The sequence below is a fragment of the Sus scrofa genome, chromosome 10, assembly GCF_000003025.6.
Source record: "Sus scrofa isolate TJ Tabasco breed Duroc chromosome 10, Sscrofa11.1, whole genome shotgun sequence".
In the NCBI taxonomy this organism is placed as follows: domain Eukaryota; kingdom Metazoa; phylum Chordata; class Mammalia; order Artiodactyla; family Suidae; genus Sus; species Sus scrofa.
This window is the reverse complement of record NC_010452.4, coordinates 46226529-46238862: the sequence shown is the minus strand read 5'-3', so window position 1 is coordinate 46238862 and position 12334 is coordinate 46226529. Positions and strand designations below refer to the sequence as shown.

General features: G+C 41.9%; 1 protein-coding gene across 1 annotated transcript in view; it reads right to left on the bottom strand.

The window, feature by feature from the left end:
- The window catches only part of ITGA8 (integrin subunit alpha 8), a 170773-nt gene that overhangs the window by 64797 nt on the left and 93642 nt on the right, over positions 1 to 12334 (bottom strand). Inside the window, exons 15-19 of the mRNA XM_021064834.1 lie at positions 11127 to 11234; positions 3588 to 3643; positions 2941 to 3095; positions 1328 to 1465; positions 755 to 822 (exon numbers count right to left, since the gene is read on the bottom strand). Of these exons, the coding sequence (XP_020920493.1) occupies positions 755 to 822; positions 1328 to 1465; positions 2941 to 3095; positions 3588 to 3643; positions 11127 to 11234 (525 nt within the window). The remainder of the gene's footprint in view (positions 1 to 754; positions 823 to 1327; positions 1466 to 2940; positions 3096 to 3587; positions 3644 to 11126; positions 11235 to 12334) is intronic.

The window sequence follows — 12334 nt, the reverse complement described above, 5'->3', positions numbered from 1 at the left end:
CCATTATAAGCAACCAGCAAGCCCTTTGATTCTTATTTGATTTTGTAACAACTTCTGCTTTACTTCAAGCACCTTTAAATTTTTTTTCAGTAAATCAAAATTGATTTTGTTTTGAACATTTTACTTTTTTTTTTTTAATGGCTGCATATGGAATCGGAGCTGCACCTGCAGGCCTATGTCACAGCCACAGCAACACTAGCTCCAAGCCTCATTTTTGCAGCTTATGGCAACCCCAGATCCTTAACCCACTGAGTGATGCCAGGGATCGAACCTGCATCCCCACGGAGACTACATCAGATCCTTAACCTGTTGAGCCACAATGGGAACTCCATTGTTTTGACCATTTTAAGGATGCCTCTGAGTCATGGGGTGCTGCAAAAACCAGTTCAGCAAAGGTGTAGATGGAACTAGTCTGTATGAATGCTTTGTCCACATGGTGAAGCAAGTAAATACCATGGGAACCACCCCCAGATGAGTTGACCTTGAACAAAAACAACCCCCCCCCAACTTTGGCTGAAAGATAAAACCATCCAGGCAAAATCGCAGGGTATGTCACTAGACATTGATGACAAAGAACCGACCCAAACCCCAGGCTAACCCAAAGTGCAGCCAAGCCTGAGAATTTCACACAGCCCACTTTTTTTTTTTTTTTTTTGTAGTAGTAGTGGGAAGTATATACTTTCTCCAGAGAAGCTTTAAATAAACACCTGTATGCCATTAGATTAAATGCACAAGTTTATTTATTTAAACTTACGGTCTCGCTGACAGCTTCAAGTCAGGAATGCACATGTTATCTTCTCCACAGTCGACTAAGATGTGAGCCTGTGTTGTGCAAATACGCATCAGGAAGAATCTGGGAAAAACCTGAATCACATCCTTTTTCCTTGAAAATTGTGAACGATCCCACAAATTAAAGCAAAATGTTCATTTCACCCTGTACGAGTCTGCCCAGCTCCAAACTCTGTGGTCGGCATGTAGCCTCCCCATGTAGCCTTGTTGGCTTAATAGCCCAATTCCAGTTCATTCTGGCATGTCTGTAAAGAATGCTAGTCTGGCCACGTTTTGAGGATTACAGGCTGTATTGCTTCCATGACGGCCGCATTATGAACACATTAAATCTTGGTCGCACAAGGGGAAGGGCTTCTGAAAGCACAATGCTGCAGTTGTTTTCAAGAAACATATTCGGGAAAAAAAATCTCCCAAATGTTACGGGCATGTGTGCAGGAATGAAAAGCAAAGGGGCTGGATTTTGTCTTAAATTCCCAGGAGTAACAGCCAGGGCCCGATGGAGATCATTCCATCAAACATGGGTCAGTGCAGGACCTACCTGTTCAGTGACAACACTTGCCCTATAGTGGTTCAATATGGGTTTCACTTCTGGACCTTCTTTAAAGGTGGATTCGTCCAAACTGTAATTCAAACTAATGTTGATTGGAGATAATTTATCACGGAATTCAGTTTCGTCCTAGGAAAAATAATCACACACTCAAGAGAGGTTCCATAACGTGGCTGCAAGATGTGAGTTGGAAAGTAGGCAGCATTTGACTCTGGTCAATGAAAGTGAATGATGAAGTAATTACCACCCCAGAGAGCTGATGGATGTGGAATACAGGGGCCGTCTTAAGGAATGTATATGCAGAGGTGAACTCCTTTAGAGGCGTGGCTTTGGTGAAATATATGCTGCTAGAGGTAATCTTGAGGTTCTCCAGATCTTCACCAAGTCACCGGGATTGGTCAAATTGCACAGCCAAAAAAATGAGATGCACAATAAATGTCATTGAGAGTTTCGTGAACTGGGCTTTTTATTTTGATAGGGTTGGTGGCATATATGAGTCCCCTTGGGCTCCAAGGAAGAAAACCTCTTGAGTTTCTTTCTTTCTTACCATCTCTTTAAGTCCCTGTTGTGCATGAACTTCAAAACACCTGTATCCCATCTGAGTTCTCTTAGAAAAATAACCAGAAATCCCCCAGGGGTGAAGACGGCAAAGAGCGCCAGCAGCAAGGTCCAGGCACACAGGGACTCCCAAGCCATGGAGTGGGCAGGCCATTCTTCGGCTGTGTGCCAGGATCAGTCATAATGAACCACAAGGGTTGTGCAACAGCTTTTCATTCCAGAATGTGTTCGTCAACTCTTTCTGCAGATTTTCCCTTCCTACATGCCCTCGAAGAGGAAACCAAATGGAAAGAAAGGGGCCTCACGGCCTTATAACTTGTAAGAAGATGAAATAATTGTTATACACACCTTGGCTTTTTTTTTCTTTATGGCGTATGGAAGTTCCCAGGCTACGGGTTGAATCGGAGCTACAGCTGCCAGCCTACACCACAGCCACAGCAATGCCAGATTCTGAACCCACTGTGCGGGTCAGGGATTGAACCTGAATCCTCATGCATGGTAATCGGATTTGTTTCCACTGTGCCACAGTGGGAACTCCTACATTTTGGCTTTTTTATTTCATGGCAGGTTTGGGAGTTTTTTCAAAAAAATGCATTGTTTTAAAAATATAAATTAATTTTAATAAAGCCTTTGAATGCTTCACCCCTTTCCTGAGTTAACTCAGACAGGCATGTTGGTAAAAATCTGGCCAAACACCCTCACGTAGGATCAAAATTCAAATAAACTGTGTCTCTCTTTTCTATGTTTTTGTTTGTTTGTTTGTTTGTTTGTTTTTTGCGGGGGAGGCAGTTAGAAATGAAAACCACCTGAGTTGGTACCACGACCAAGCCTGTGTTCAAAACAAGAGGAAGCCTTGGGAATGAGTAGCAATATGCCATTGGCAGAGGTGTGTGTGGTCTTAAAAGAAAGTTTCCTCCTATAAAGTGAAAACGGATGTGGGTCTTTGCACACTGCTATGATGGTTACAGGAAGAAAAATGGTTGAAATGTGGATTTGAATTGGGGTCTGAATGTCAGGGGCCAGAAAGGTGATTCTGGAACACTTACCCGAAGGTAAACGGTAAAATCCTGGCACTGGAGGGATTTCTGCCCCTTTACCACGAGAGGGAAGATGCGATGTGACTGATGGTTATCAAGGAAGAGTGTGCGTTTAACGGCCCCTTTTTGTTTCAGGGAATCTAACTGCACCTCGGCAGACAGGCCTGGAGGACAGAAACAAAACAAATATAATCCAGAAAGGAAAAGTATTCTGTGAATGCAGTGCTTTATCAGAGGTATGAATTGCTATTTCAACTTGCTTATTCAGGGAGCTTTTTTTTCTTTTTTCCCATAGTTGGAATCAAAAACAGTACACAAGCTGCAAAAATTTATAAAACACTCCCCAAGCGAAAAAACCCTCCAAAACCAAAACCAAAAACAACACCCACAAAAAAACAAAACAAAACCAAAAACCCCTTTTTCTACAGTGATTTTATACAAAAAGTCATTTTTCCCCATGATTAGGTCTGTATTTACAGACAACAATAATACCACTGATTCAAGTCATATTTATGGAGAAGTTCCCATATTTATCATAGAAATCTTGGTAACGACAAAGAGATCTTGAAAAGTTTTATATGGTCCATGCAGTGCAATGCTTATTATTGACTTTTCTTAATATGGTCTAGGAGTAGAAAAAATGAAAATATACTCACGTATTATGTTTGAAATGCTCTGGCCTGTCACAGATGCACACACTCTTAGAGAAAAGCTAGGGAAAATCAGTCAATAATTTACTGGTTAATAAAGTTTTGAATCTAAAGTAGTGATCTTGGAGTTCCCTTTGTGGCTCAGGGGTTGATGAACCTGACTAAGACCCATGAGGATGCAGGTTCAATCCCTGGCCTCGCTCAGTGGGCTAAGGATCTGGCATTGCCATGAGCTGTGGTGTAAGCTGGCAGCTGTAGCTCTGATTTGACCCCTAGCCTGGGAACTGCCATATGCCACAGGTGCGGCCCTAAAAAGCAAATAATAATAATAATAATAATAATAATAATAATAACAGCAACAATAATAATAATGATGTAGTGATCTTCCTTCACCTCAACCCTCATAAAATGGATGTGTTGTTTTTCCTCTATACTTCTTTCACTCTCATTATACACACACACATACAACTAAACAAATATATTTACTGATTGATATGTACTTATCAAATTCCACCATTTGGCCACAATTCTAATACAATTTTAAAAAGGTGACATTATTACTTAGAAAGGTCCTACTTGAAAATATTACTAGAGGTTGACTGATTTAATCAATGGATTAATTAATCAATTACTTGCTGCCTTTATTCAAGAAATGCATCTGAGTGTCTCTCGTGTGCCAAGGAGTGAAGAATTGGGCAGAACAGCGGGGGAACAGCTAGTGGCAGAGTCTGGAAGTGAACAAGAACACGACCCCAGCTTGAGGAACGTGAAGGAATCGGGGGTGTTTGGAGCACTAGGGCAGGATGGGGCACTGTAGGACACCAAGCTGGCTCGGGGGATGGGTGGGGAACAGGACTTTGAAAATCACATTAAAGGGCATTCCCTTCATCGCTCAGTGGTTAATGCACCCTACTAGGATGCATGAGGATGTGGGTTTGGTCCCTGGCCTTGCACATCGGGTTAAGGATCCAGTGTTGCTGTGTCTGTGATGTAGGCTGGCAGCTGTAGCTCCGATTAGACCCCTAGCTTGGGCACATTCATATGCCACGAGTGTGGCCCTAAAAATGCAAAAAAAAAAAAAAAAAAAAAAAAAAAAGCAAAAATTGCATTAAAGACTCTGGATTAAGAGGTACAATCTACTAGGTATAAGATAAGCTATAGCAGTTGTTGTTGTGGCTCAGTAGAAATGAATCTGACTAGGATCCATAAGGATGCAGGTTTGATTCCTGGCCTCATTCAGTGGGTTAAGGATCTGGCATTGCTGTGAGCTGTGGTGTAGGTCGCAGACACAACTTGGATCTGGCCTTGCTATGGTTCTGGCATAGGCCAGCAGCTACAACTCTGATTTGACACCTAAACTGGGAACTGTCATATGCTGCTGGTGTGGCACTAAAAAGAACCCCCCCCCATAATAATAATAAAATAAACTACAAAGATACATTGCACAGGACTTCCTGTTGTGGCTCAGTGGTAATGAATCTGACTAGTATCCATGAGGACAGGGGCTCGATCCCTGGTGTCACTCAGTGGGCTAAGGATGTGGTGTTGCTGTGAACTGCGGTGTCGGTCCCAGACATGGCTTGGGTCCGGCATTGCTGTGAGCTGAGATGTAGGCCGGCAGCTGCAGCTCTGATTCAACCCCTAGCCTGGGAAATTCACATATAGCACATCATGAGGAAGAGAGTACTTATTTTATAATAACTATAAATGGAGTAGAACCTTTAAAATGCTGAATCACTAGACCACACAGCTGTAATTTATGTAATATTATACATTAACTACATTTCAATTAAAAAAAAATTGGATTTAATTCTGAGAGGCATGGAGCATCATGGTATGATTAACCCATAATCCTCTCTGCTTAGGAGACGGGAACTGAGCAGTTCCTTGCGGGGGTATCATGTGAGGCCGAGACACTAGAGAAGGGAAGGGAAAAAGAAAATGTCTCAGGCTAGGTGGGCACAATGATACAGTGTAAAAGGACAATAAAAAGAGGGTGGACGTGCAGGAGAGACCTTTGCAGTTTGGTCTTGAGCAGGCCCTAAAGTCAATCCAGGGTGGTGCCTGCAGTGGCTTGTAGGATGACCTGTACTTGGGCCTGTCCTGTGGCCGTGGAGGGAAAAAGGACTGAGCAGTGGTCTCCGCCTGACCGTTGCATGTGCTCATCTCCCTGCAGAGACGTGTCAAGTCCTAACAGCCAGCATTCCAAAGGGCATTCTGCACATTTCTAACTAAACCTATAAGAAAATACTTCAAGGGGAAACGTTTCAGGGAGGGGTACATTGCGAGGTTGGGATTGGCAGATACACACCACATTATACAAAATTGATTAAGTAACACAGAGCTACTGTGGAGCAGAGGCAAGTCTACCCAACACTCTGTGATGGCCTATAGGGGAGAAGAATCTGAAAAAGAATGGCTGTGTGTATACGTACAACTGATCCCCTTTGCTGTACACCTGAAGCCAACTCAACAGTATAAGTCAACTACATTCCAATAACATTTAAAAAAAGAAAATACTTAAGTATGATTGAATGAGAGTCTTCACGTTTTTACTAGGAAATATTCTAGTGTGATTTGACTCTTTCTACAGAATCTAAAAGGAGTGAGTAACCCCTAGTCATGCTTTAATTATGTGTCAGCTTCCTGTGTCAAATATAATGAAGATGTGTCACATCTGGGATTCATCTAGCTCCTGTGACCTGTCACTGTCTCCCTTCAGGGTAAATAATTTGCCACATACCATTAGGCCAAAAGTTTCCTGAGATGTCTCTGCTATTACAAGTGTTTGCACCACCTCCCCAGAGAAATCAACAATTTCAGCCCACTGCTACTTCCATTAGAATGATTTAAGAAAGATGAATAGTTAATCATATCTTTAAATGTTGTAGAAGGTCTGGCTTTCAAAGTTGCAGTTTGTTTCTGTGTGCAGCTTTTGGAAGTACTTGCTTATGTGCTCAAATTGCCCACTGACCTTTTTTTCCTATTCATCAGTACACTGCATAGACAACACGCATTAGCTTGAAGAAGGTAAATTCTTATTTGCAATAAAATTATCAATATAAAGAGATGAAAATAATTTTCCACACAGTATTTTGTTTAACACAACTGAAAAGCAATACAACTTTTGCAAAAGAAATAAATTAAAGCTATGAATGTGCACATTATCTCCTCTGTGAAAAGTATTTGACCGAAAAATGATGTTATCATCTGAAGGGCTTCTCTGGATTTATGAATTAGACGTCAGTGTTTTTCTACACGTCTTTCTTCGTCCCCCCTCCCCCATTCCCTTTATATCAAGTGGATGATTTTAGCTTTTTCATACAAATTTAAATGACTGCTACAACTTACTGAGTTATCACAGCACTCCAACTTTAACTTGTTGGTTTATAGATGACTTTAGCAGAAAAGAGTTGCCAAATTAAAACTTTCAAAGCACTCTGTTCTGATCGCAACAGAAAACCTTGGAGTTCCCATTGTGGTTCAGCAGGTTATAAACCCGGCTTGTGTCTATGAGGATGCGGGTTCGATCCCTGGCCTTGATCAGTGGGTTAAGGGTCTGGCATTGCTGTGAGCTGTGGTGTAGGTCGCAGACTCCGCTCAGATCTGGCATTGCTGTGGCTTTGGTGTAGGCTGGCAGCCGCGGCTCCGATTCAATCCCTCGCCTGGGAACTTCCATGTGCCGCAGGTGTGGGCCTAAAAAACAAAACAAAACAAAAAATTTTGCTGAAATATTCATTCTGAATTTAGAAAAACACATATTTTCTTATATTAACTATATTATATGATGTGATGTTATATAGAGACACACATATACATCATATGTTTTATATGACAGATAATTAGGTACTCAAAGGACTGTGCCTAACTATAACATACACTTGGGTTGTCAGGGAAAGCTGTGCATTATTATTAGAATTAAAATTTCAAACTAGCATGTAAGATAAAATGTAAATAAATAAAATAAATAAAATGTAAGATAGATAAAATTTCAAACTATCATGTCAAGATAAAACAGGTCTGATTGGAACAAAAAATAAAACCCGTTAAATCGGCCCAGATCCCTCATCATATACTTTCTAGATGAAACTGGTGGTCCCCTCTTCCAGTGTGTCAGCAGGCGGGACGGTACCAGTCCTTTAACACTAGTCCCGACCCAAAGCAATGACAATTCTGTGATGCAACCGTGTTCATAGCCACATATGGGAGAGGAGGAATGAGACAAATGTGAAACAGGACTTGAAAGCCCAAAGCAATACATTATTCAGTCTAACCAATTCAATATTTTTTCAATGATAGCAAATATCAGGTTTTACATAACATTAGGCATATCTGAAAAATTTTTTAAAGATTTGAAAAGTGGATAGGTATGAACTTTTACATTTCTAAAATAATTTTTTTACTAGTTTTTATTTTCCTCATTCCATAACAATTATATATATATATATGTATATGCATATATGTGTGTGTGTGTGTGTGTGTGTGTGTGTGTGTGTGTATATATATATATATATATATATATATATATATATATTTTTTTTTTTTTTTTTTTTTGCTCTTAGGGCTGTACTTGCCACATATGGAGGTTCCCAGGCTAAGGGTCAAATCTGAGCTGTAGCTGCAGGCCTACGCCACAACCACAGCAATGCAGCATCCTAGCTGAGTCTGTGACCTACATCCACAGCTCACGGCAACGCCAGATCCTTAATCCACTGAGCAAGACCAGGGATTGAACTTGCGTCCTCATGGATGCTAGTTTGATTTGTGAACCACTGAGCCATGATGGGCAACTCCAACAATTAAATATTTATGGGCTGGCTTTATTTTTTTTTTCCTAGCTTAGAAATGCAAGTAGCAGCAACTTTATAAAACTATACAGCTGTTTGAAAGACACAGAAATGGGTGGAAATAGAGAACTGCTTCCCAGTTACTTAATCGTTTTCACATGTACAAGTTTATATCAAATACAGACAAAAATTACAGAAAAAAAATCAACAAAAGCCCTTCAATCGTTTTGGAAAAACTGTGCTAAATTCCTATAATAAGTTTTTAAAAGTATCCGAGGAACACATTTTAAATGGAACCCACTGTTAATTTCCATGTTCGAATCCTGAGTCACCCATTTGAAATGTTTGCATGTGAAAATGAAACATCTTTCAGAAAATGCATGCAATGGAATCTAATAAGTAAAGACACATACTGTGCTTTTGCCCACATAAAAAAAAGTGTGTTTTATCTTAGTAATCTGATTTAATGCAAAAAGGGTTCATGAAAAGAAAGGCATTTTCTTGTTAAAAAGTAATATTCTTTCATGAAACCAAATGGATCTCATAATGTGTTAAAAACACTAAAACTGTACAAAATATTCCAAAACCTGAAAATCCTTAGGAAAAAAGATCTAGTCTGTAATTTTTTATAAGAGCCATACTCACACATTTTAAAGAATTCACTCTAGAAGTCCATTCAGTTATCAATGAGGGAACATAGGACTACTTGGAGAAATCATTGAAGTTTTAATAAGTACCTGAGTAGGACTCACGGTTCATTTCATGTTCATTTCATGCAGGGTAAGGAGAGATGCTGGCTCTTCCACATATTTTCCTGGATCAGCTTTCATTATAATATTTTATGGTTTTAAACCATTTTAAAATGTGCTCAAGGGCATTTCCCAGCTACTTTCAGAAGCTAGTTAAGGAGAAGAAAAGCCTCCCAGATTGAGAGGTCCCAGCCAAGAATACTTGCAAAGATTTCTTCAGGGTTCTTCTCAGCCCTCATCTTTCACCCTAAAGGCTTTGACTCCAGAATGGACCCCTGTCCAAAGGCCACCAGCAACAGGCTGAAACTGGCTGGGATAACTTTTCTCAGTCTGAACCAGTATGTTTTGCTTTCTGAGATTCTTAGGAACCAAACACACTGAGTTAGCCCACATCTTCTAGAAAACAGGGGCAAATCTCCAACGCTCCCATAGGTGTTGATTTTTCGGTGAATACACCCCAAGGCAACCCAATATGACAGACCTCTGACCCAAGAAGATCTACAGCTTGAGAAGCAAAGCAGCATTTTCTTGAGTTGTGCTACAGCCAAGTTCCATTTCCCAGTCCCTTCAGGTGACCTGGCCAGATTCAGAAGGAACATTCTCAGAAGCTTGTTCTCCTACAGCACAGGTAAAGGAACTTCTGCTCTTCCTGATAAGATAGTGGCCACAAAAATATAGCTGAGGACACAAACTCTATTTTTTTTTTCTTTTTACGGCCACATCTGTGGCATACGGAAGCTCCAGGGCTGAATCACAGATGCAGCCGAGGTCTACACCACAGCCACAGCAACACTAGATCTGAGCTGCATCTGTAAACCATGATGCAGCTTGCAGCAGTGCCGGATCCTTAACCCTCTGAGCAGGGCCAGGAGTAGAACCTGCATCCTCATAGACACTAGTCAGTTTCTTAGCCCATTGAGCCACAACGGGAACTCCCACAAACTTTATTTTTATAATGTTTACCTCCTGATTTGTACATGCGATGTTACAAAACTGACATGTTTTTAGCATAGGAAACAGTAATTTAACCCAAGCTTGATGATTTAAAAAAAAGGGGGGCGGGCAATATGTACGTCTGAAAAGTCCGTAAGCATAAGCACATGCAAGCATCAGGGTATTTATTTTTTATTTTTTATTTGATTTTTTTGTTTGTCTTTTTTAGGGCCTCACCCACGGCATATGGAAGTTCCCAGGCTAGGGATTGAATTGGAACTGCAGCTGCTGGCCTACACCACAGCCACAGCAACACTGGATCTGAGCTGTGTCTGCAAACTACACTGCAGCTCACAGCAACACTGGATCCTAAACCCACTGACGCCAGGGATTGCACCTGAGTCCTCATGGATACTAGTGGGGCTTATTACCATTGATCCAGGATGGGAACTTCATCAGACTATTATAAGTTTTCGGTTTGGTTCATGTTCATTTTATGGCCCAAGAATCTAAGAGATCTCCAAGATTTCCTTTGTCAGGAGTTTTCTCAAGTGTTTTTATGCTTCTCATCTCACCTGGAGTCTGTAGTTGGGAGAAAGAGCCTTCATGTGATAAATGGCAAAAGGTTGGCATCGTGTCAGAAAGACTATTTTTTTCTTTTGAAAGACTGACTCCTGGCCCTTCAAATGTGATGCACAGACCCACAGCATCAGCGCCTTCTTGGAGCTTTTTCTAGTGTAGTCTCAGACATTCCCACTGTGTCTCAGCAGGTTCAAGACCCGATGTTGTCTCTGAGGATGCTGGTTCGATCCTTGGCCTCGCTCAGTGGGTTAAGGAGCTGGCACTGCCACAGGCTGTGGGGTGGGTCGCAGATATGGCTCAGATACAGTTGCCAAGGCTGTAAACCACAGATGCAGCTCCAATTTGATGCCTAGCCTGGAAATTTCCATATGCCACAGATGTGACTGTGAAAGAAAAGAAAAAAGAAGTAGTCTCAGGCCCGCCAGATGCTACAGGTTCACAGGATTCCGCAGGTGATCTGAGTCCCCACAAGAGGATGAGAAGCACTTACTCACCAGGCCACAGATGCTGTAGATTCTGGAATCTGGCAGGTTTTGTTTTCCAGATTGATAATCACTGGCTGCAGGAGAAGCTGGGCTTCCACAGTAACAACTGGCCTTGCTCTGCAGGGAGGGGACACAGGGTGTTCAGGGGCCACATGAGTGGCAGGCAGGAGGCCACTCTGCTTCGAGAGGCCACCGCCAACACCCCTAGCATTGGTGCCATGAAGTTCCCTCACTGTGGGAACAGGTGGGCTCCAAACTCACCTAGCTACCTCCGAACACATCTGGCAGCTCATGAGGACAAAATAGGGCCTCTGGCGGCCCCTCTGGCAAAGCCACATTCACAGACCTGCTGTGTTTCTGGAGTGGCTCATAGTATTTTGACGGCCTTACTGTGAAAATGCTTGTCTGAGATCTGCTACTCACTCTAGCTTCGCATCTGAATATGAGGAAGCATGTCATCCTACAGCTCCTTACCTCGCATCATTAAGTACCTGAGTTCTGCTCCTTGGCTCACCATCTTGATGGGTGATTTTTAAATTCTGATGGATAATTTTCCAGCCAAGCTCTGCATACTAAGCTAATAAACATACAAGGGTAGCTTGACAGATTCATTCTCGGCTTCACGCCGAGCAATGGTTCCCCATCCTGACTGCACAAGAGAAGCACCCAAGGAGTTTTACAACAGAAACTGTGGCCAGGTCCACCAGAGACCGAGTCAATCAGATCCCCCTGGGTCTCAGGGCCAGGCCCTGGCATGTTGCACAAACCCTCCAGGTGATTCTACTGTGCAGCCAAGTTTGAGGAGAGGAACTAATAAAAACTCCATCCCAACCACCCAGATGAGTATAACCAGACAAGAAAGTAAGTCACTGGGAGAGGGAATGGGGCAATTTTTAAAGCGTGGTTCCAAGAAGGGGAGGTGGGAGCCAAAGGACCAGATGACAACATGAGATGATGCCATGTTGCTTAAGTTTTCCTCTGAAAAGAGGGAGGCCTGGGCCTTGAGGCAGCGTGTTGTGTAGGGCGCTGCTTTAAATAATTGCATGTTGCTGCAAATGGCATTATGTCATTCTTTTTTATGGCTGAGTAGTATTCCATTGTGTATAAAAACAAACAAACAAAAAAAAACCAATTGCATGATTATCATAATGGTGCCCAATGGGATTTTCCCCTAAACCCCTTTGTGCTATTTATCTGTACTCTGTAACATGATTTTC